This window comes from Talpa europaea (genome assembly GCF_964194135.1).
Source record: "Talpa europaea genome assembly, chromosome: 9".
Taxonomy (NCBI): Eukaryota; Metazoa; Chordata; class Mammalia; order Eulipotyphla; family Talpidae; genus Talpa; species Talpa europaea.
The window spans coordinates 56,172,099-56,198,205 of NC_140076.1; the positions used below are offsets into that span (position 1 = coordinate 56,172,099).

The 26,107-nt window shown below is 38.1% G+C and overlaps 1 protein-coding gene across 1 annotated transcript in view; it reads right to left on the reverse strand.

Annotated features, from left to right (window-relative positions):
- SGIP1 (SH3GL interacting endocytic adaptor 1) overlaps positions 1–15,925 on the reverse strand; it is a gene marked incomplete at both ends in the record, with an annotated part of 102,063 nt that extends 86,138 nt beyond the window's left edge. Inside the window, 5 exons of the mRNA XM_084242350.1 lie at positions 215–271; positions 3,909–3,980; positions 6,913–6,937; positions 12,603–12,666; positions 15,802–15,925. Coding sequence (XP_084098476.1) covers positions 215–271; positions 3,909–3,980; positions 6,913–6,937; positions 12,603–12,666; positions 15,802–15,925 — 342 coding nt within the window. The remainder of the gene's footprint in view (positions 1–214; positions 272–3,908; positions 3,981–6,912; positions 6,938–12,602; positions 12,667–15,801) is intronic.
- Between the last annotated feature and the right edge of the window lie 10,182 nt (positions 15,926–26,107).

The following is a 26,107-nucleotide window of genomic DNA, read 5'->3' on the forward strand; positions in this document are numbered from 1 at the left end:
CACATGTGAATATGTGGAGGGACTAGATCTTGAATATGGTTTTAACAGACTTTAGGTCTCTTAACTTTATAGCACCCTAATCAAGCCAGGCACTTCCTAATGTGATGGCGAGCATTTCACTTACTTTTGTGTTCTATTATAAACAGAAGAATGCCCCAACTCATTTTCAAGTTGTGAAATACTTAATAAAGATAAATAACCTTCAGATACTCACGTATCTTTCCCAATCAATTTCTGCATAAAATCCATTTGGTGCTCCATTGCTTTTCTTCTGTAATAAATTTGAAAATAAATTTGAAGAGAAACATTTGAATGGGAAAAAAATGGAACACAGAACATTCAATTCTTATCTGTATTTAGCAAGAACTATCAAAAATCCAGCACTGGAAAGACAAATTAAAGCAGCCTATTAAGCCATCACATTGGTATAAGTGAATGGTAAATTGAGCTGCTGTGACACCACATGAAAGAGCTTACATACTTATTTTTCACAAGACTGTTGGATACCTAGTCATAGGGATATTAACAACCAGCTGTCCAAATTTTACTCAACCACTGAAGAATTAGCAGTACCTATATTATAATTTAATCCTCTATGTTTTCAGGGGATATGGCTATATACTTATAGGTCTTTTTAATGGAAATATTTTGACTTCCATGTTGCTCTCACATACAATTAGTTCTAACATATCCAAAATATTCACCCAAGTCTTTAAGTAATGTTATTTTAGCTTTTCTAACACTATGACAACTTTTCTAGACATGCTTTCGCTATACTAGAAAGGAAATCAGCTCCAAATCAGTTAATTCAATTCCTAGATATTGATATTGAGTTCCTAGGTGATGTTATTCTTTTTAAATGAATTCCCTGATCAAATTATTAAAATAGAACTCAAGGATTTGATCACAGATTTCTGTAAAACATGTGTCCCCTGCCTCCTTGAGCATACATCATTGCAAGATGACTGGATATCAGCATTACTCTCTTAAGGTGATCTATTTACTCTCTCAAGCATTACTCTGTCAAGAGTTCTATTTTGGTCCCTAGTACAGTGACGCGATACATCCACAAGCATTTGAACAAGGACATGGCATTGTCCAAATAGAAATTGTAAGGATTCTCTACTTTTTCTAAGCAAAGGACAGAGACACAAATTGGGTTGGTAGTGGAGGGTCCATTCAACAACATTCCTGTGTTCAACATAGAGAGCAACACTATGTCATTGAGCAGTAGCAAGTCTCAGACAACACATATCAGATGGTGGTGCATGAGGCTTGAGGACAGGACCTCTAATTTTGCAATCACAAATATAGTCCACAAGATCTGCAATATGAACAGTTGACATCCAATCTGACATATAGGGAGGGGAATATCTTTTAATATTTGTATATAGGATCACTAGAAAAACCAGATCAGAAGTAACCTACTAACCATCATCATTAATATTCATTGAATGTTGACAGGACATTTTCTAAGAACTAGCAGTTGGTTAGTAAGAGTGAACTGTGTGTAAGGAATAGATAATATGTGCATGTCCCCTCTCTTCCTAGACACTACTAGTGTTCTAGAATTGACAAATATAAAAACTCTACTACCATGCCTCCAGAGACCAGCACCCAAGAATAAGGCCCATGGCCTTCTTCCTCTTTGTCCTGATCCTGACAAACATTAAATGCTCAGAGTATATCACTTTAACCTTCTCATAGAATGATCTTAATTGAATTAGCACTTCAGTGATGTTCTTTCTACTTTGAACAAAGGTCATTTTAAAAACCTGCCTTATCAACTCTGCATATGAACAAGCTATGAAACGACCATGTGGGACATGGTCCATTAAATAATGTGCTATCCAATAATAAAAAAATCTTTCCCAAGGGCAATATGCACAGCTTCTGTTTCCCTTATGTCATTCTTACTACTTTAAAAATTCCTCCTTTACTCATCTGTTTGCTTATGACTTCTTTGCAAAATTCTCCAAATCCTTCATAGAAAACATATATAATGAAGTATGCAAATTTAATTTTTAATAATGAGAAATCAAGTGAGTTAAGTTAGTTCCAAAGAACTAAATTCATGGATTTTGTGATCGGTTTACTACTGCTATTAATATACCTTTTGTTATTTAAACAAATCTTTAATACAAAGGATTGTTATCTAAAAACAAAAAAAATAGGAATATTACTAAGTTAAAAATTTTCAAAGTTCCACAGTTTGCTTCCATTATAATCTCATATTTCTTAGGAGATCATCTAAAGCCTTTCAAAACCAAGATAGTTGATACGTTCAGTTGAAAAAAATACATGTGTGTTTCTCAACAACATATATCCAACATTATGGATAAAACCATTCCTGAATTTTCTAGATTTGGGCTGAGTGAAAATTTCTCAGTTTCCATGGAAACTGATGGAAGATTGAAATGAAGAGAAATAAAATCCATAAAAATAGGAACATTTTCAATACAAATATAAAACAAACAAAAAATCATAACAATACATTCTTCTGGACTGATATTCAAAACATGCACTTGCACACACACACACACACAACTTTTTCTGAGGCATTGGCAATTTGGCTTCATTCACAGTGTTAAATTTTTTTAAATACATTTGGGTTCTCAAGTGAAAATCATCAAGTTAAAACTAGGTTAGAGCCTGGCTGACATTCTTCTGGTCAAATCCCAAGAAAAAAACAATTTTTCTGGCTTAACCACTTAAGCAAGGTGTAGCTATAGTGGTAATAGTGAAAATAATGGCTCTGTTGATTTTCAGTTAGAAAATGTTGATAAAGGAAGGATGTCAGTGGGAGATATCATTTAAAAACTAAGCTTATTACAAAGCTATATTGGCCATTAACTAACACATAAGCAGTGATTTTTCCTTTGGTGTTGGAGTTATGTATTCTTCTGAGTCTTTCTTTTCTTCATTTTCCAAAATTCTACACTTAGCATAAAGTACTTTTACAACTTGATAATATGATGCTATTTAAAGATATTTGAGGCTCACAGCAATGTTAATCTTGCTTTAACAGGTATTTTATTTTTGTCAGGCTTATTATCTCCTCTCAGATAATATGATGGGTTAACTTAATAAATGTAACAATTGTGTTCACTTATACATTTATCCAAGTTCTCAATTTCCACTGTGAATACTCCTCTTTTTCCAAGGTCAATTCTTGGTCACATGTTAATCCTTGGATGAGACATGAAATACCTAAATAATATCTTTCTGCCACTGACTTGATTCATTGTGTAAATAATTCTATAGAACAGCAATGTCCAAAAGAACTGTCTGTGAAGATGGAAATGTTCCATATATATGCTGTCCAAAATGGTAGGCCCTGGGCCCAAGTAGCTATAGAGATGTTGATACATGGCAAGTTCAACTAAAAAATTGAATTTGAAGAAGAGACACGTGGCCACTACACTGGACAACACAACTATAGTTGTTGTGCAATGTGGTCCCAGACCAGCATCCTTTATTAGATATCTTTTGGTCAGGTACATGATTCCTATAAACCAACATCTTCCCAAATCCCTGATGTGACTAAGTTAATGCTTATCCTAACAAATGATTACTTAATTTAGATGGCAATGCTTATATTGTAGCAGCTTATATTGTAGAGCTTTTTTACAGATAGGAGATTCTCTTCAAAATTTGAATCTCTGTTCTTTGTCTAAGGCAAAAGAAATATGTATCTTTTATGCCTGATCACTTTTTAAAAGTTTATTCAGATATCAATACATAGAATTGCTTAAAAATTGGTCCCAATTCAAAAAGTAATTTGGAAATATCTAAGAGTCTTCCTAAATGGAATAATAAATGCTGCTTTTTTCCAAGTTTCAAACGGAAATTTTACTCACTGTTTCTACAACCCCTTGGAAATTTTAAACTAAAATCTGTTTCCTTACCGAAACTTTTTTTGCTCCTTCACGCGCACACTCTGCTTTGTTATTGTAGGGTGGTTCATGTGGGCTGGGCTGCTGGAATTGATTGTTTTCATGTAGAAAAAAGTTGTTAAAGGATCTGTTTGTTCTTCAAGACACATATAAAGAATCACATGGAGTCAGCAAACATACCATAGAAGAAACAATTTCTAGGCCAAATTGTAAGGCCTACCAATCTTGGCAGGGATCCTTAAGAAAGGAGTGGACTTTGGGGCCCATAATGAGGCTCTATTCAGCAGGCCAGCATGGCTAGGCCAGGAGAAGAAGGGGGAGGAGGAAAAACAGGTCTTGGGCACTAGGTATTATGTAGATCTAGTCCTCATTCAGTCAGCACTTAATGTACAGGTAGAGAAAAGACACTGGGACACACCAAAAGACTGAATGTTTGCTTTTCTAATTGAAGTATGAAAAGTCTAGATCTGTCACATTTCTCCCTGGATCAATAATGCACAAAATGAGGACCATCCATGCACATAGCACCTAAAGCTGGCAGTCTCAAACCTGAGCCCTTTCTTATACACCTATTCAGGAGGAACAGAGACAATTCCCTTACAGCATCGGCTTTGAATCTCCCAACCAATGTGTTAGATAGAAATCTGAACTACTTAGGAAAATGTTAAAGTGTATCCCATGCAAATTAGATCTTTCCTCTGGGTTGGAGAACATGGTTATGCATAGGTGACTGAATTTTTGGACATCATGACAGACAGCTCTGCTGGGGATGGATGCATTCTGCCCAAGGGGAGCCAGGCAAGACTACCTTCACATATGCAGCCCTACCAAAAGCCTCTGTAGACTAAACCTCAAAGCACTGTCACCAGAGATGGATCTCATTGGATTTAAGAAACTGAAATTAAATAAACATGAGGACATTAAACCCAGTAGTAGTCCCTGCATAAACAAAGTAGCTTGTAAGCGCTAGGTGGGTGCACCACCTCCTGTAGCTGTGGAACCACATCAGTGAAACCATATATTTCTACTTCATTCAGAAAGCAATAATCTGCAAGTAAATTAGCCATATAAAGGTAGACTGGGTCCACAGACACAATGTCTTAAAGAAATCAATCTGAGTTCAAAGGAAAATAAGGTTGAGATCTCTAAGGACTGAACACAAACAGCAACTGGGTACCTAAAGCACTAGTGTGATAAGGAGTTTTTAAAATTGGCTGGTCATGGTGAATGGAAAAAACTTGGAGAACATTTCTAAAGGGTAAAACTAGCAGCAGGCTAATAATTTTCAATAACCTATAAAGTTGTACACCCTGTTTCTGACAACCTGTGTTTATTTTGAATGCAATCTTTTCCAAACAGTTCTGTGTTATTTCCTGAAAAATTGAAAATAAATAATTTTCTTCCCTAATAATTATGATACTTGTGGCATTTTCAATTAAAGTAACAGAGAGGGCACAACTGCTAATAAATAACTTTATATGACATGGGATGGTAGCAGTGGAGAGGACTGGGGAGCCCTAACCTAGGCGGGCAAGGCCACCGAAGGGCAGCTGGACTCAGCGGTGAGGCACACACTCAGAGCTGCCCGCCACATGCCAGCTGCTGCACCAGGCACTGGGATGTATGTTCTATTGGAGATTTCAACCAGGGGTGCTTAAAAGTGCAGAGGACGTTGAGATGGCAATGAGGCCTCAATGACAATGAGCAAGGTGAGAGGGGAGGCTTCAGAAGAAGAAAAGGGACAAAACTGAGGGTGGCAGAGGGAGAGAAGCAAGAAATAGCATCCAGGCTGGGGCACAGCAGGGAGAGGCAGTGGAGAATGGCTAATGGAGCCTTGCAAATCGGAATGGAGGGGACAGGAGGACCCGGGGCAGGGACTGAGACAGAAGCAAAGAGAGGACACGAAAGCAGAGAGTACCTGAGACAGAGTTAAGGAGAGGGCTCTGAGCCAGAAGCAAGAGGTGAGGAGAAGCTGAGTCTTCTGGGTCTTTTTTTTCCCCTGCTGAATAGAGCCTTGATTATAGTGTTACCCAATGTCTGATAAATTTCAGTCTATTTTCTTAACATGTTATGGCGAGAACTACATGAATGCAAAAGGTGCCCCAAAGCTAAGAACCTTGAGTCAAGTGTGGGAGAAAAACTCCTGCTATGGCTGCAGTAAACACCCCAATTTAATTTAGGTATAGTATTATAAAGGGTGATTTTTTTAAAAAATATATTTTTAACCATCAGATTTATTTTAGTTCCCACTCCAGCCCAATGAGCCTAATGTGTGTCCTTCTATTTAGGTTTTTTTTTTTTTCCAGTAACAGCTGTTCTTTTGAACCTGCTGAATAGACATTTGATTTAGATTTGAAGGAAGTCATTTTAGAAATTGGTGCCAACTCCCACAAGCACAACTCAGAAGCATCCAAGCCTGGGCATCACAGACTTCTTGAAAAAGTAAGAAACCTGGTGGCCAGCAAGGAATCTGAGTTACTGTTAAATCTAAACCCAGTGGACACATTTTCTTCCTTCAGGCTGTAAATTCAGGCATAAGTGGTTTCAAGACCATTCCCTCCTTATGAATTTAATACAGAAAATGTATCTGCAGCTCAACTATGAAAGAGGAAAAGCTTCCTTCAGTTTTATTGGATCTCAGCTCCATTAGGACTTTGTGGCTTCTATCAGAGAAAAACATTCTCACATAATGAGCTTTTATATCATTAAACTGGAAATGAAATAACAATTGATGGTAGCAACCCTTGCAGGAACTGTCTGGCATTTGACCCATCATATTGATGATTGGTTTGCTCTCCTACTCTAGGGGAGGGTTTTAGGTGAATGAGATAAACACGTTTAACTTTCCAAGACAACCTTTATGTCCCACGCAATTATAAAGAAAATTACAACAGTAGTGTTATGAAAAGTCATTTAAGCTATTTTTTCCCTACAGAAAAAAAATGGGGCTTTAAGAAATTTAAACATAGCAGAAACTAAAGCAAAAAGCTACAAAAAAGGTCATTTAAATACTTACAATTCCATCTCTATCTGGTGAACCTCTGTAACAAAAAGAAATTGGTAGCTATTAGGAAAATGAATCATTCTTGCTACAAAGATTAAAGTGCAACTAGAAGAAACATTAATCACCTCTCCCCCTCTCCCAAGTTCCCACTCCAGTAAAGCTGGCTAATGAAGATGAAATCAAAACAAACTGGTTGAGTGATATTTGACTGTGGGAGGCAGATTCTCATTAAGAACTGAACTCCAAATGGTGTCGGATTCTGGGTGCTTTAGTTTTGGGTATGCTGTGATAACATACATCTGCAAAGAAGGGGTCCTATACTTTTAATCTTATGTAGCATTGTAAACCAACATATCACCTCAATTTAAAAGAAAAATACCAGATAGTCTCACTCATAGCAGGAATTTAGAAAACATAAATAAGGACCAGGAAAAAAAACTAATTATAATAAAGTAAAAGTCAAAATAAACAGACAACCATAAACCAGAGACACATAGGGTGGGGGAGAAGGGAGTAGGATCAAAACAAGGGTGGTGGGAATTGTATGAGGACTATAACCAAGATAAATATGCATACCTTGTGCAAAAATGAAAAATGATGCAAAAAAGTATAAATTAAAAAAAATAAAAAACTTTAATAAAATAAAATAAATAAATTAAAAAAATATAAAAAACACCTGAAGACAAAAAGGTACAAATGACCAATGCAATGCTTTCATCCCATCTTTGAGAGAAAGGTTCATTGAGTCTGTCCCACTCATCTGACTCCATGTAAAACCACCACAAGGACAGAAAATCAATTTGTTCTCTCTCATCTTCTCTCCTGCGAGTGATCTTGAATTTCCCCCTAAAAGAAGGGACATCTATGTAGGATAAAGCCAAAGGTACTGACCTGGGTGGGGTTGCTTTTGGGAGCAGCAAGTCATAGATGTGGACAAGAGAAGGCTCTGGAAATGACCTTGGTTGTATTGTTGCCCACCATTGGTTCCAGTTGCAAAGTTATTACCCATAGGGGATCTTATATGGGGAGTTACTCAATCTCATACCTGTTACATATATAGTGATGATGTTTCAGAATTTTAGTGAGAAAAACTGTGATTATGCACAGAAGCATTGGTGTCTTAGCCTGATCCTTTGCTTAATTCATTGATGGAAATGGGGTTGGTGCTTCCTAGTAGGATGACAATAAGCATGGTGGCTAAGAGTGACGATCTAGTGCTGGCCACTGAGGTTCAATCAATTTATATGTCCTAGCTACATAATCACTTTGCCCATTTGTGTCCCAGTTTCCTCATCCTCAAAATAGTCATGATTATAATATATTCCATAAAGAGCCTAGAACATAGTAATTACTCATTTAGGATGTTATTTAGGATAAATAAATGTTATTTAGGATAATAATTATATAATCTGGTTGGGATGGGAATAGAGAGAATTTAGCATCCTTAGACACTTGGGCATGGTAGTCTCCATTTCCTAGCTCCTTCTTAAGTTTTATATTTATATATATATATTTTTTTAAAGATAATTTTTCCCTCTTTAACAGCAGACCCATTATATTGACTTATTTTAAAACTAATAATCAACCAGGGTCCTTTTGCCTCTATTTTAAAAAGTGTCAGCTATCTCTTACAATTACCACTTTTCTCTTTTACCCTCCTATTGTCCTTGATTATAATTTTGATCATCTGTTCTTTTTTGAGGGATGCTAAAAGCATAGGCACTAAATTCTGGACTAAAATACTAATTCCTACTCTCATATTCTGGGTAGCCTTTAGCAAGCTACTCTATCCCTTTTGGCATAAATCCTCATCTCTAAAATTGAAATATTACTTCTAATCTTATTGGATTTGAGGACTAAAAAGGGTATCAATGCACACAAAATACCCTGCATAGGCCTGCCACTTAGCACAGGCTCTCTGATTTCCTCTAGCACCACTGTCATAATGACCAAATCAGGATTCTCTGGTCCTCACCCTACTCTGTGCATCAGGAGGCTCAATCAGCTGAAGTTGGAGCTGACATCTACCCTCACAGGTTGCTTTGCAACCCTCAGGGAACTCCCTAGCAGCCTAGAGAACAGTTTGCATCAACAAGGTTTCAGTGATGAGTCTCACAAAGCCATTACTAAAGCTGACAGGACAGCAAATTGCCAGAGCGTTTCCCCAATGTTTTGCAAGAATGATATATGACCCAATTAGAGAGCAGGGGTTCATGAAAAGCAACAGATTCCATTAAATTGCTTGTCCTTTGACCATCACCTGCCCATGGAACTAGTTTATGACTAATTTGCTATCACAAAATTAATTTGGAACACTCAAATGATAAGTTAAGGAGAGATGCTTGGGATTCTACAAGCAGAAGTCTCATTAGAGGACTTCAGAGAGGTGCTGGGCAGCTACCACGGCAAGAGGAATAGCTTCTTTATTTTCATACCTTTAGAAATGATGGAAGAGCAGCTTTGGCCATATGCAAATGAGCTCAGTCTGCCCTGGAGAGATTGTGTGACCTGTTTTCCCTTTTGAGGGCACTTTTTTTTTTTCTTTTTAATTTTCTTGACACACCAGATATGATGCAGTCAGTTACTGACACTATCTTCATAATAAAACGGATTTGTTGTCTACACATGATGTTCTCCTAAGATGTGTTTCTCAGTGTCCCATGCAACACATGGCATGTTGTCAGTGACAGCAGGTCGGGCTGGCAGAATGAATGGTACAGTGTCTGGCCCTTTGAAGAAATTAGATTTAATCACGTGTCTGCTGGGGTCCGGAAGAGGACAGTGAAATTCCCAAAACTATGGAGCTGTTGGGAATGCTGGACTTAGATCTCAAATCTTCCAGTGCCAGTGAAAAAGCCATCATTTGTTCTGGGTTTTTAGTATTTATATATTTATTTATTTTTTTTTTTAAGATTTATTTTATTTATACAAGAGCTGGGGTACAGTCCAGATGCGTGGGAGGTGAGAGGATTCACCAGAGACAGAGTGAGGAACAGAACAGGAACACTGAAGAAATACACTGCTGAGGGGAGAAGCGGGTGTGGCAGGAGAGGTCTGGGCATCAAGTGGGTTGCTCCGAGGACAGCGGGGGTTCGAACCAGCGCTGCAGAAGATGGGAATTTCTTAAGAAATCATGGAAATGATGTCATTCCCAGAAAATATTCCTAATTCAATTATTTAGAAAAATTTGCAAGAGTAGAGAAAGTATAATTTCCGCAAAATAAGTATTCACCAATAGAAGCAGCACAAAGAAAATGTAAGGACAGGAGATTTAACATTTAGTATCTACATGGAAAAAAAAAAGTCCACTCTCTCTATTCCCCTGTCTCCCCCATCCTCTATATTCTCTGGTTTAAAAGCCTTCAAGCCTTCCAGGAAGCCCGCTGCCTAAGGGAAGAAGCCCAGACAGCTCTGCCCAGAACTTGAGGTTTTGATCTAAGTGGTTTTGATCTTCCTTTCAGGTCTTGCCTCTCATTGTCACCTTTACTTCCCACCAAGGTGTAGACAAACTTCTCTGTTTATGCACTGAATATCTTCTAGCCTTTCCCACTTTCAGCTTTTGCTGCTGCTGTTCCCTTTGCATGTATTGAATAGCATGGATCCTTATTTTCCTGAAGGTCAAGCTCAAAACTCCCTCCTGATCATCAGCTTCACTGATCATCTATCCAAACGTGAACTTTCCCACTTTCCAAATCCATGAAATTCCACTTTTAATCACTCATAAGAAGTTTACCACATATTAATATGTCAGTTATACTAAGAGCAGTTGCTACTGCCGTTTACTGAGCATTTACGAAGTACTAGCTACCCTAATAGGCATTGCAAATTTGCACTCTCATTTAGCTATATGCACGATATTTCTATTTGTATGGGAGTTAGTTGATCCCATTGATGGAGGATCAGGGCAGGAAAGTTGGAAAGGGGGTACACAAGACCAGAAACCTGGCTCACACAATGCCAGAAGCTGGAAGTGAGGGTGTAAGTGATTAACATAACCATGAACCCAGCTATAGGAACTGAAAAATCCTTCAGCACCAAGGCATAGATCCAAGCAAAGTGTCAGATGCTATTAGTGTCATAGGGTGCAGGCCAGAGGTAAATATATGGAGATTGAGGGCCACCGTAGAATCTCAGGTCCCTTTCAAATTCTACATAGTAATCTAAAATCAACAGCCAACAAACCACTCCACAAAGGAATGAGCCCCTCTCAAAGAGAAGAAGGCTGTATCAGGGCAGTCTCTGCACTGGGTCGGGGCAGCAGTTCTTCTGCTCACCTGTGCCTATGCAGGTGCTTCTTTTCACCAACTCTCTTCCTCTGCAGGGAAGCAGCCTTCCTGCCTGCCTGTGACCTGTACCATGCCAGGACTTCTCCTCACTGACTTCCCTCAGCAGAGGCGGCTCTCCTCAAGGCTGCCCGCCCTTGACCATGCAGGCCTGTCTATTAGCAAACCTGTCCCTTTGGGGGCAACTCTTCCTGCCTGTTTGTGTCTATGCAAGTGTCCTTTATTCTTCTCTCCCTTTTACAATAAACCTTCCCTTTTGGATATAACTAATGTCTCTGTGTCAGAAACACAGAAACTTATCTTGGAAACTTGCTGGTTTTGCTGAAAGGTGAGCTCTGGTGAAGCTTTTCCCAGAGTGAACCCAAGGACCCCACTCTCTGAACCCAACATCTCCAAAAATGACTTCACCACGAGCTGTAAATTCTTGAGAATGAGGACACAAGGCAATGCTCAGCACCTTATGATAAATTTCTGTATGATAAAATGTACAGAATGAAAAGCTAAAGGTATAATAGATATGTAACCTTCTTCATTTTAACCTGTGCTCAAACAATGGGTTTCTCCATTTTTTTTAAACTTTTCAGAGATGCTAGCAAATGAGGGGTCCAGTGGGCTCTCCATTCTGGTAGACAGCCAGTGTGCCAAGCTGCCTTTCCACATGGTCACAACCAGCTGAGTAGTGTGCTCTCCTCACACTGGTCTGGGCTGGAACCCCAAGTTCCTGGCTGTCAACATTTAAGTTACCTATCTGTCCGGCTTAAAAAGCTGCCTGGGATTTTATGACAGAGCTAAATATCTCTAAAGGAAAATTCAAGATGGTCAAATTAGTGGAATGAAGCTGTTACATCACTAGACATTTTCAAGTCAGGTCCATCGGTGTCTGTGGGCCATTTAAACATGTAAAGTATCCAAATGTATGTTCCTGGCTTTGGTTTCTTTGCAGCCAAATAGCTTATCATCCCTGTGAATTCTGTTGGTTGATTTATAATTCTGTACAAAATCTTGGCATCTCAACTAAGAGTTTTGGGATGTTGTCTAATTTTTGGTTTTGGCAAGGATTAATCTACCTAAACAGGTGCATACTTCATTTCTGCCACTCAGGACAATCTAGAGGTGGAAATGAATACTTTTAGAGGCCATAAAAGCAAGTTATACCTCTTGCCTCCCAGAACTTCCAGAAAATATGATTATAAGGTTATAAAGAACTAGCACAAAAAGAAAAATCAAACATGTGATGAAAAGTCTTCACTTCTTGGGCATAAATCTAATAATTGTTTATGTTGAACAACTAGAGTTTACCCAGAAACGGTGAGAGCACCAGAATGACACACGATATCTGAAAAATTCTGTGCCTTTTAAAAATAACAGTGTTTCTAAAGCAAACAGCTTCCTTGGGGAACAAACTTTCTAAGTACATACGTAGAATCAGTGTCCTTTTCTTTCTTCCGTATTCCAAAGGCCTTTCTTGTACGTTTTTTCAATCCTGTGGGGAAAAGAACAAAGGGTCAAAAAATCTGTTTTTTCTTTGGATGTTCTTAGCAACATATTTAGCAACAAGTGAACATATTTTTAAATTTGCAGCTCACCAGTTACATTTGCACATTGCAAAAGCAATGAAAGTTTCTACATTTGTATGAGTACGTGCACGTGAATACTACTCATTATTATATATATATTTTTAAAGATTTATTTATTTATTTATTTATTTATTTATTTATTTATTTATTTATTTATTTATTTATTATACAAGCACTGGGTACAGTCAGAAGCACGGGAGGGTGACAGAATTCACCAGAGCCAGAGCGGGGAGCAGAGCAGGCAGAAGGACCGAAGTACACCGCTGAGGGGAGCAGCGGGCGGCAGGAGAGGTCTGCGCGCCATGTGGGACCCTCCTCCAGTGACCGGGGAGCAGCCGGGGATCGAACTGGCACTGCAGTGGCTGCGGGCAGCTTTGCAACCCAGCGCTCAACCGCTGCGCCACCGGGGAGGCCCCTCATTATTATATTTTTTAACAGATTTTTTCAAGGACCCAACATCATAAGTTCTTAGTGTGATAAGCAAAGTAAGAATATCGAACTATGAGAAGTAGATCAGGGTCACATAAAGAAATGATTTTATGCTTTTCTAGATGACTATTATTCATCACACAAATCGGGACTCTGCCCAGAAACCAAATCACAGACTTAGAAAAATAGCACTTTCCAGGTTGGACCTATTTGTGAGGTGGAATAATTCTAAAACACAGATTTTTATAAACTCTACCATGAGAGCTATGTTGACCTGACACATCTTTGTACCCTATATCCCATCTCATCATTTTTTTACCCCAACTCTGGCTAGACTAGACTAGATTATTAACCATTCTTTGAACATGTCCCAAGATCTATACTCTAGTGTCTTTCTTCCAATGTGGTCCTTGCTTCTGGTTGGTATACCTTTTTTTAAAAATATATATTTAGAACTTTAATTCACCCTTCGAGGCTCAGCCAAATGTCCCCTTCTCAGTGAGGGCTTCTTAATCCTACTGATGTAAGATACTGACTATTCTGTGCTCCTCCAAAATGTTGCTCTTACATGCATTGTAATTTATCCAACTGTGTCACTTCCCAGTTCTTTTTTTTCTAAAGATTTATTTATTTATTTATACAAGAACCTGGGTACAGGCCAGATGCGTGGGAGGGTGAGAGGATTCACCAGAGATAGAGCAGGGAACAAAACAGTCAGACTGATGAAATACACTGCTGAGGGGGCCGGCAGGAGCGACAGGAGAGGTCTGCGTGCCATGTGGGACCCTTGCCGGCCAGCAGGGATTGAACCAGCACTGCAGAGGCTGCTGACAGCTTCACGGTGCTGTGTTCAACCACTGCGCCACCAGGGGAGGCCCACTTCCCAGTTCTTATGTCAGTTTCCTTCATAGTCTGTCATCCTTTCTAGGTGAGAGGCCAAGGCTCCCTCATTTGTATGACTTTTATACCTAGAATAGATAATATTTCTGTGTTCTACCATTTTTATCTTGTCAAGATTCTGTTTGTGATCCCTACCATTGCCATGTTCCACAGTTATACATGTGGCCCAAGTATCTTGTACTACTGAGTATTATTCTAATATTATTCTACTATACTAAATGCCTATATATTTATAACCTTATACTCATCACTGGTGATTTGGAAAGTCTTTTTGACAAAATGGGGCTGGAAAAGTTATTGGCTTTCAGGATTTGGCAGAACCAGGTGGAACAAAGGAAAAACACTGACAGAATCAGCCGTTTGATGACACCTTTTTCCAAAACAAGTGAGTCAGTCCAGACTGCTCAGATTTTCTGAGCCATTTATTATCTGGCTCTTAGGATACTATTCAAATATAATCTCCAAAATGCCTTTATTCAGTCTAGTTTTGCATTTTAATAGTCATTCCCATAGATATAACATGCCCTACCAAATATATCAGAAAATACACAAAAAATTCAGTAATTCTTGCACTAAATTAGTAACAGCAGGAAATAGTAATTTTCCATAGAGTCTGTCCAGATTTTGAGGGCCAAATATGTACAACAACAGCCAACATGATCTTGGTCATGAACATCAGAAGTTGTCTATTTCAAGTGAAAAGTGGCCTGGGTCAGGATTCAGGATATAGTCCCTCCGCAGCATTATATCTAATTGTGTAGCTTAATATAAATTATATTTTTTTAGTGTTTCAATCTCTCAGTGTAACCACAAATCAGTTAACAACTTGTTATAAACACATTTTTTATTATGTTACTTTGTTCCTCTTTTCTCATAAGTTCAGAACCTTGCATCCATCCCCACTAGGAGCAAGTTCCATTAAGTCAGCCGCTGCATCCAAGCAGGTGTCTGTCTTTATTTTCACTGCCCATAGTATTAGTATTCACTGCCCCCTCACCCCCGCAATGATTTACTCAGTTATATTTTAAAAAGAGGCATTCTTGGGCCTCCCTGGTGTCGAAGTGGTTGAGCGCTGGGTTTCAAAGCTGCCCGCAGCCTCTGCAGCGCCGGTTCAATCCCCGGCAGCCAGGTAAGAGTCCCACATGGTGCGCAGACCTCTCCTGCCACCTGCTGCTCCCCTCAGCAGTGTACTTTGTCAGTCTGCCTGCTCTGCTCTCCCCTCTGGCTCTGGTGAATTCTCTCACCCTCCCGCGTTTCTGACTGTATCCAGTGCTTGTATAAATGAATAAATAAATCTTTAAAGTAAAAAAGAGGCATTCTTTTTCTTTTTTTTCTGGGAGAGAATGTAAACACAGCCCCCTACTACCACAAATTATGCAGTCAAGTTTCCTGCATTGGGGAAAATCGCAGTGGGCAGGACATCCAGTGTGTGATGGGCAAGCCTCGCCCTAGGAAAACCACCTTCATGATCATAGTGTTTCCCCTGTCAGGTAAGTATGAGAGAGACATTATATTTCATCTCTTTTTCAAATTGCAAGGCCCATTGGTACCTCTTGAATCAATTGGTTAGGGTGAATCTGCCATTAAAAAAATGAAAGATAAGGGAAAGCCTAGGTGACCACTCCCCTTAGGAAGGATGCAGCATCTGCCGCAGATGTGTGAATGGCTATTTAGGGTCAGTATGTAAACATAGTTAATGGAAGAACACAAACCATTCTCTTTCCTGTCTTCCCCAGAGGAACGAACACAGAGTGGAAGGGAAAAGAATGCATGTTCTTCTTCGGAATTCAAAGATCTAGGATCAAATCCCAATTTGACCTCTTGCTGGTTGTCCATTTCAGTAAAACTTATAGAGAATCTATGAGGCACTACATAACTCACATGTGACTCATATCCTCCCTGGGCATAAAGCTTGGTGGGACATCAGTTTCTCTGTGTCTGATAAGAAGAAGTGAGGACAAGACAGCTCCTAGTCCTGGAGTACCTGGTACATCCAGGCACTGTGCTAATCACTTTAATGACTAATCTTTCAGTAACCCCAGAAGGTATTATCAACCTCCCATTTTATGGATTGAAAACAGACTCAAAGCGATTACATTTCAATTCTAGGAAACCTTAACAAGCGAGGGGCAAGAATAGGTCTGTTTGGCAATTCCTCACAGGGTGGACTACTTCTTGCATTTCCCAGGGCAGTGACAGGCATGTGGTAGAATCAGTATTAACTAACTTTTTTAAAAGTTACTCAATGTTTGTATAATAACTAAAATGAACAAACAAAAATCAAATCAATACTTTCATTTGCAGTTTATATTCCATTGATGTAATTTTTGATATTCATTTGTGTATATAGAAGGATACACAGGTAGTTAATGGCCAATTATCTGTTCAAAGTTCCCTCTGCTTTGCTCCAGAGTCCATGCTCTTAGTTTTTGCGAATATCTTTTCATCAGTTATCATAGGTTATTTTGTCTTCTTATTTAAAAAAAAAATACCTGTTTTTTAAAAACTGACTTTTTAAACATTAAACTTCACATTTCCTAAACACAAAGATTGATTTTTTTTTTGTTTTTTTGTAGTTAAGTCTTTGTAAGTCACCTAGCAACCATACAGGGACTTAATGAATGTTTGCTAAATGAATTATTTCTATGATAAATGTAAACTTTCAGCTAAGTCTTCATCAGTTTGAAGGGTTATGCAAAGGTGAATCACATGTAATGGAATTAGCTATTTTCTGCAGGAACCTGGGCCAAACATTTGGTCTCAGTAATAAAAAAACAGGCAAATTTAATTGCCCTGGGCATCATGCCGCATATTGACAGCAACTCTAGACTGACAATATCTATTCATTATGATGTTCACTGTATTTCTGTCAGGAAAGATTAAGATGCTTTGCTCATCAGCTCTTTCTCTTAGGTTTAAATATAGCAATATAATCTAATTTGGACTCTGTCATAAGAAGGTCTTACACAAAGATGTAAGACCAATTAAGAGGTAGGTCAGTCCCTCCCATGAAATTTTTTTTTTTTTTTTGATGTATGAGGTCAGGTGGCTGGACTACTTCTTAGGATACAGGAGATGCTTAAAGATGAGTATCAGGAAATATGAAAAGTCAGGTTTGTGTCTGGCTGTACCTGGCACATGCCAGTCAATAAATATTTGTTTTTGTTCTATCTATTTGCAATTCTAACCGAAATTTCTACAAGTTGATAGACATGGGCTCTTCATTCTGAATGCTTTACCTTTCATTGTGTGTGTCTCAAAGGGAATCTTTGTACTTAGTAAGCACAAAGCCTCTTTACAAAATGGTACCCCATCATTCTGAGCTAAGTGAATTGGAGGGAAATGTGCATTTTACTGACATAATAGTACTGGCTTGCAAAAAGAATACGATATGGATAGCATCTTAAAGTTCAGATTTGATATATGGGACTCCATGTTATGCACTATGATGGAGATTACTAGAATAAGTAAGAAATTCAGAGGGGACTCCTTGGTGACTAGGGTTTAAGTCTCAGTGCTTCCACTGAGATGGCTTGAGTTTGATCCCCAGCCAGGGGGCTAATCCACATATGGCACAGCAGACAGACCTCTCCTGTCTTGCTCGCTGTTCCCTTTAGCAGAGTATTTCAGTAGATCCACCTGTTCTGCTTTCCACTCTGTCTCTGGTGAATCCTCTTAGTCCTTGAACCTCTGGCCTACACCTCAGATTGTCTATGCAAAAAATAGTCTTAAAAAATTCAAAGGATCAAAATAATAATGACCATATTTTTAAAATTATTTTTGAACTTTTGGTGACATGGAAAAAAAAATTTAAGAGAAATGGTCATGGAACAGGTTTGCCACAAAGGATTTAGTGTTTGCTATGCCAATGTTAATGTAACAAACAAACTGTACTAAGAATTTAAAGTAGATGGACAATTTTCATAAAGCTTCAAATACAATAGCTAGTTCTATGGGAGACACCTGGCATTGTAAAGAAAGTGTGAACTTTGAGCTTTGAAAGACTTGGGTTCAAATCCCATCTTCACCATCTTTTGATGCAAGTTCCTTAATGTCTTCAAGTCTCAGCTTTTCATCAACTGACCACAAAAAGTTTTTGTAAAGTTTAAATGTGTACAAACAGTTGCAGACCTAAAATACATTGTGCATTACTTTAAGCAGTTTGAGAAATATAAAACAACTAGAAACCCGCTATTTAAATGATTGCATAACAGCAACTACACGTCTGATTTCAATACTTAGAGCAACCCATAACGCTATTCCATTAAAAATAAAAATACAGCATCAACAATTAAAAATAATCAAATCTTCAAATTTCAAGCTTTCCCTGGTGTAAGAGGCAGAAACAGAACACAGGGCAGGTTTTCTGATCCCATGCAGACCGGGTAAAGGAGGAGTCAGAGTCCTCTGTGGTTTTGCAGGTTTTTTATTGGGGTTCATCAGGCATATGGCAGGCAGGGCTGCTGGGGGGCCGGGAGGCTGGCAGTCCTCCCAGCCCCAGCAAATCCTCACTCTATCTGGGCTCTCTGGCGTTCTCTGCTTCTGCTTCTTCTTCTCTGCTTCTCTCTCGGCTTCTTTTTCGGCTTCTGCTGCTGCTGGCGTCCCCGTGACGCCGCCCTTAAAAAGCCCAGTCTCAGCCCAGGTGAATCCCATCTACCTAGGCCCACACCCTACTCCAGGTGCCCGCCATCAGGCATGCATTCAGGACTGCAAGGATCCATCATCTATCCTGATGGCGGGAGGGCAGAAAAGCCTGATATTTTCTTTACCTTACACCTGGTTATAGCTATTATGGAAAAACCAAATCTGGCCTCAAGAAATGTCATTTACTAACATCTACCACACAAAGTAAGTGGGGATTGAAAGACTCACAGTAAGAAATACAACTATCTCCCGCCCCAGGAAAGAATAGCATTAACAAGGACTTCCTTAAGTGCAAGTCTGTTACAAATTTTCATCAGCTGGTCTTCCCACCATGATCTGAAAATAAGCCAGTGCTATTTCTTCTTGGGTTAGCAGTATAGAGAATTTGGAGTTTCCTGTTCCGAGCCTGGTGATGAGACACATTAATTCGGTTGGAAAATAATGCTTCAGTACTGGAGAAATTTCTATGCAAATCAAGTTCTGTAAAATGGCTTCCTTCTTATTCTCCTTTTCTTGCTCTCATTCTCTTTCCCTATATTCATTGGTTTTATTCTCTTTCCTCCCCAGCCTGACATTGACATACGCACAGAGCTGAAGTTAATGATCCTGTTCAGATAGACTCTGGTTTTCAGTCATAAACAGAAAAATCAATTGAATTGCAATTCACTGAATCTCATTTTCAAAACACTCCATTTTCAGTAAGAAAATAAAACCAAAAGAAAGCAAACTGGATGATGACAGAAATGATTTTCATATGCCCTTGTCTTTTTGTATTTTATTCAGAGAGGAAGGAACAAGTCTTTTGGTAAAATCTCTACATGTTCCCATTAGTACTTTGAGTTAAATTCTTTAAAGTTCAATAAAGAAAGAAAGCTGAAATATGCTGTACATAAAATTCTTTGGCTTAATTCTAACCTACTATGTGGAGGCCCGAGAGGTTGGAAAAGAAGAAAGGAACTTTACATGGTAATGCTTAGGCAACAACCACAGACTACTAGCCAATTTTATTTAGTAAGAATCCATGAAGCCTACTTCCAAAGTGGAATAGAAGTGGTTAAAAGTTAAAAATACATAACTTGGGGTTATTTTTAAGAGAAAGATCAACAGTTATCAGGTAATCTTACAGAAAATAAAGTTCTAAAAGGCATCAAAATACAGAATTTAGTTCTAATTTCTTTGAGTCACCTTAAAGGCTGTTTGGAGGCACGTGGTTTGATTCTGTTTGCAAGGTTTATACTACTTCAAATGGTCATTCCTGTGTTTATACATCTGTCTTCTACCATCCATCCATCCATCCATCCATCCATCCATCCATCCTTCTATCTACCCAGCTACTCACCTGTCTATCCTTTGGGTATAAATTCTAATAGGTAACAAAGTTCATTGTCACAAAATTATTCCCATTGCATAACATAATTCAAGTTTATTTATGTTGCAATGAATACTCTAAATCTATTCTGATAGGAGGTAGGAAATATCAAGTCAACCCTCTTAGGGTTCAAAACATTCAAAGTTACATTTGCTATTGACAAATGGCTCACTCATTATAGGTCCTCATATTTACTCAGCAAACTCAGAAGAGCGTTTTTTTTGTTTTGTTTTGTTTTTTATCATTGGTAAGTATTCTCTTCACCAATCTCCTAGTATTGGGAAGGTGTTATAACTGTAGCCTTAACTCAATATCTAGAGTCATGCAAACTCAGGAGTACTTGGAATCACTATCAGAAGATCCTTCATTGCCTCATTTAATGTTTGCTAGAATAGGATCCTGTTGAACATCTATTAGATCTCTTATCTTAGTCCATAATTCTTCTGGCTAGAGATAGAAATATAGTATCTAACCTTATTCTTGAAATATGTGATATCAGAGAGCAGTTACTAAAACCCTAAAACATCTCTTTTTAATTAATTAACTGTCGCATACTTTTGCTCCTCCTTATCTACTGCTCTTCATGGGTCATATATGCCTAATTGTGTGGTGCTTGAGGTCAACAGTGACATGAACTAAGGAAGATCAGATACCAGATCCTGCAAGTTCTTGAAGGTCAAGTTAAGGACCTCAGTTTTTAACTGCAACAGGTGGTCACTGAAAACACTAGATCAGGATAGTAGCATCATTTACATGCTTAAAAAAATAGATGTGAATGACATAGTAATCAAAAATACTTCTTTTCCCACCACCAGTAATATCTACTAACTAGTAACAAAGATCTAATAGTAATTTGCTTAATGGTTATGATGATGCATTAAATAAAAACCTGTCTTTTCTAGATCATCAAAAGACAAAATAAGTATTGTTTTAGTATTAAAGTACTATGCTGTACTAATTATTCGTAAGTTAAGATTTGAAAATCTCTCTCTAAAGAAAATATTTAAATTACCAGAACAGCAGAATACCCAAGCATTTTTCACTACTTAGGAGCTCACCTTTGTGACAGTGTATAAATATACCAATTTTGGCAATCCTAGTTGAGATTCAAACTAAGGCTATTTAAAACCCATAGCTATTGAACTCAAACCCTTTTCTAAGTTCTGTTGTCAGACTTAAAATCAGATTCTAGTTTTACGATGAACCAGCTGTATGATATTAAAAAAATCAATTAATCTCTCAAGAATCCAGCTTCCTGAATTGTAAAATATCTGCTTCACATGAAAATAATGAGTATTGAATGAGGAATGGATTTGGATATGTAAATAAAATGCTACACAAGCAAAAAGTAATTTTGGTATAATTATTATTTTAAGTGAGGACTAAAAAATAGTCAACTGTAACAATATGTATCATATAAAAAGTACAGCTTCTAATCCAGTGAAATTGTAAGATAGTGACTCTTTTCCCTTGCTAATATGAAAAAAAAAAAGAGGTAAATCCACTTCCTCTTCCAAACCATTTTAATAATATTTTCTAGTTTGTTCTGTTGGATAATATTAAATTTAAGATTTTATAAAATCTTGCTTAAGTTCAACAATCTATCAAGATCATGACAAGTGTTCACATGAGGCATGCATAATCTAAAGCTGAGCTTCCTCCCAAGTCAATGCCTGCGCCAGGGATTTCCTCTCCAAGTAAAATAGTATCACTATCCCCCAAGGTGTTCCATTCCAAAACCTAAGAGGTACCTTTGATTCTTCCTTTCTCTCCCTTTGTAGAGTCAATCTATCAGGCAGTACTGTTAGCTCTTTTTCACGGTCATCAATCTGTTCACCCAAGCAACTTCCATTTTGTGAAGTTATCATTGTCAAGATATGATCTCTAAAGATCCTTGAAAGGGGAAGAGAGCAGGAGGATGATCTTGGACATGTTACCACATTAGCCATGTAGGACAGCATTCTATTGACAGCATTCCAATGACCTGAAGGGGTTTGGCTCTGTAGCATATGGCCTCCCCTAGATGTGGAAGATGTTGGAAAATCAAGTCCTGGCTGTAAAGCCACTCCCCAGCAATAGCTCTGCACTATGAGAGGAGCTTGGCTCCCTGGAGGACAACCAGCTCTCTTGCAACCAGTCCCTGCACGGATGAGCCATAAGTTCAATTGTCACTTCTCTATAGCCATGACTTTGAGTCCCACACAATTAACTGCTTCTGCTACTCATTACTTATGTTACTGTGACTAAAGGTATACTTTCTTAGTCTCACTATTCTCATTCATAAAATGGATTTATTTCATAGGATGACAATGAAAACCAAATAAATCAAGGGCTGACCACAATCAAAATTTTCTACTAATTGAGTGTGAATATAAAATTCACCTCAAGGTTAATTCCTTAAAATTGTTGGATTTGAAGGGATACATCTATACTATGATTTATTGAATTACTTTTTATTTATTGAATTACTTTTTTATACCCTAAAGGTGATGGCTGAAGAAGACTTTGGAAGTTTTTGTCCCTTCTCACCCAATCACAATTTAAACTTAGAATTCTTGTTCTTGGAAAGGAATTTTATTGTTAAAATGTATTTATTTATTTATTTAATTGGAGTATGAGTAGTATTTATTTATTTTTGAATACTTCCATATGTTACGGAAGTATTCCATTTTAATATTGGCTCTGGATTGATTTTATAATGGAATGGTTTCAATTTAAAACTAATATACATAGTAATATTTCTCATTTTATCTCTATTTTACTTTGATTTTTTTTAAATTGCAGTAACATTGTTTTACAGCAATGTATATGAATGAGGGGACCAGGTTCATACCTCCCTAGATGTATAGCAACACACTGGAAAGGGATTTTAATCATTTTCCATTAAAGGACTAAAAAGGAGAAATAGCAGGGCACAACTGACAGGTCATTAAATTACAGAGTATCAGAGTAGAGATCAACATTTGGCCTGGTATTAGATAAGCAAAACTCAAGTCCAGGGAGATTAAAAAAACAGACTCACCGGCATCTATAATTTATATCTTTATCTTTCTCTATCTATCTCTATCTGTATCTACCGAGACAATCTATCTTCTATAGTATTCTAGAATACTGAGCAGTTTTAGGTTTGAGTATGGTTTTTACTTCTAATTCTATGCTAAATATATCATTCTTTTCTTCTCCCCCTGCCCCATTACTTTCTAAATGTTTATAATAGTGTTGTGAGCCCATATTTGGTTGGATAGCATTACCCCCAACAATCCGAATCACATTTCCAGTGACACTAATACTTTTCTAGTTTAGTATTTTAAGTAAAGTGCCTGTTAAGTACTCTAGAAAGACTTTTCAAACCTCAAAGACAGAAGGAAAATAAACGGTGATTTCAACAATGATAAAAACAAAAAGAAAACAAAAAATTCATTAGAAATGGTTCCTGTAGAAATGCCAAGATCCAAAAGCTGAAACTAAATTAAACTAATTATGTGGTACTTTCCATAAATGTATTTTGTTCTTCCTGGAACAGTCACATTTATAAGAGAAATTGTATGCTTAAATCCAAAGTTTGCCAGTATCCTACTCAGGTTGCTCCAGATATTTCTTTTCTGAAATGCCTTTGAAAACTGAGGCTAACTCTACTTCCTTCATTTTCATAGACACACACACACACACACACACACACACACACATCATGTTCCCTCTACCACTGGATTTAAGTAGAGTCCTACTCTGATTTCAGCAGAATTTAATCTTCTCTGAAATTACCTTATTGGGTGTGAATTGCAGAATCTTGTTTATCACATTTCTCTAGTTTTATCTCTCACTATTACTCTTTAAACACTCTTCTCAGCAATCAAACATAAATTCTCCTTGTTTCCTACACAAGCTTGCACATCTGTGGCCTATGTATCAGCTTCTGCCTGGAGGCCTCTCTTTTTGGATGACCTTCTCTTCAAGCTTTATCCACAGAACCCACCTGTTCAAGCTGACACAACTATCCTGCCACACTTGCAGGAAATTCTTCTTTAGAATGGATTTCCCTCTTGCTCCTTTGATCCTTCCAAACTTCACATATGAACACATATTTTGGTTGAATAACTTTTGGGGGATGTGGGGTTTTGGGGATGCAGGGATGACAAAAAATACTTCATTTGAATTTATCAAATTGTGCCTCATATTACATTTAATTTTTTTATTTTTTTTTTTATTTTAAGCTGCTTGAAGTCAGGACCAATTTCTCATTCATCTTGGGCTCTATAAGTGGGCCAATTCAGTGCCCTGCACAAAGTAGGCTGTCAGTTAACATTTACTAAATTGAGAAAATATAAACCAGGTAAATTGCTCAGGTATCAAAACTGACATTTTCCACCTCTGTTGGGTGTAAGTGACCAAACCAAGAAATTTTAAGTTCAGACTTCCATCATTCATAAAAGAACCTCCATGAAATACTTATCAGTCTTCATTTATTCAAGACCATGTGTCATATAGTCAACTTCCTAAAATGACAGCAAAGTACAATGTAGAAGTAGGAAAAAAAGTTGAAAGAAGGTGTCACACTTGGATATGTAATGTGTATCACAGACAAGGTTTACCAATACTGCATCTCCAATACAGAAGAGAGTCTCAGACTTTCCCTCAGTGTTCTGCCCTCTTGTTTTAAGGACAGTGATGATTGTAATAATCTCATTTTCCAGACCAGAAGGGCAGCAGACAATTAGCAAGGGTCATAGAAGCAAAGCTAAACATAGGCAGTGATGGCGACATTCAGAGAAGAAATGACACATCATCTTCTCTAGAAATTAAGAGGGCTTTTATCTTCAGGTTACCAGCCCAAACCATCACAATGTTACCTGATCATTTTGTTGAATTATAGTATTGAACATGAATGGGTATTCTAAACAGGCACGTGTGTGTGTGTGTGTGTGTGTGTGTGTGTACAACATTTTTAAAATTGTTTTAAGGGCCTCCCCAGTGGCGCAGTGGTTGAGCGCTGGGCTGCAAAGCTGCCCGCAGCCTCTGCATCGCCGGTTCGATCCCCGGCCGCTGGGCTAAGGTCCCACATGGCGCGCTGACCTCTCCTGCTGCCCGCTGCTCCCCTCAGCAGTGTACTTCATCAGTCTGTCTGCTCTGCTCTCCACTCTGGCTCTGGTGAATTCTCTCACCCTCCCGCGCTTCTGACTGTACCCAGAGCTTGTATAAATAAATAAAAATAAATATTTAAAAAAATTGTTTTAAGTAGTTACCAAAGTTACTTTTCACCATCAAAAATGGGTTATATTATGTTTAATGATCTTTATGTAAGAATGTAAGTCATATTATAAAGCATATATTAGCTACATTAAGAGTGTGTTTTAAATATGTATTAATATGTATCTGTAATATCTATCTAACATGTTAAAATCTCACTTTTGATGATACTTCTAAAACATACTATGCATTTTACATATATTACATGTAAAATACTAGATTTCTAGCAAAATATTAAATGCTGTGGAAGAAGACTGGTGAGGGCCTCCCCAGTGGCGCAGCAGGTTGAGCACAGCGCTGTGAAGCTGTCTGCAGCCTCTGCAGTGCCGGCTCAATTCCTGGCCGGCCAGGGAGAAATCCACATGGCGCAGCAGACCTCTCCTGTCTCTTCAGCTGCTCCCCTCAGCAGTGTACTTCAGTCCTTCTGCTTGTTCTGTTCCTGCTCTGTCTCTGGTGAATTCTCTCACCCTCCCGTGCCTCTGGCCTGTATCCCAGAGCTTGTATAAATAAATAAATCTTTTTTAAAAAAGTGTTAAAAAAAAAAGAAGACTGGTAAGCTTTAATATAGAGCTTATTAAATGCTCTCCATGTAATTTTCATATATTATCTCATTAAAATGCACAGCCCTATGTTGGGATGTGGGTATAATCATCTCTCCCGGCAGAGGAGTCCTTTCAGAGAGTTTACCAACAGGCTGTGATGGTAAGTGAAGGGTCAGGCCCACACTGGGTTTGTTGGAACCCAAAGCTTGTGCTCTGGAC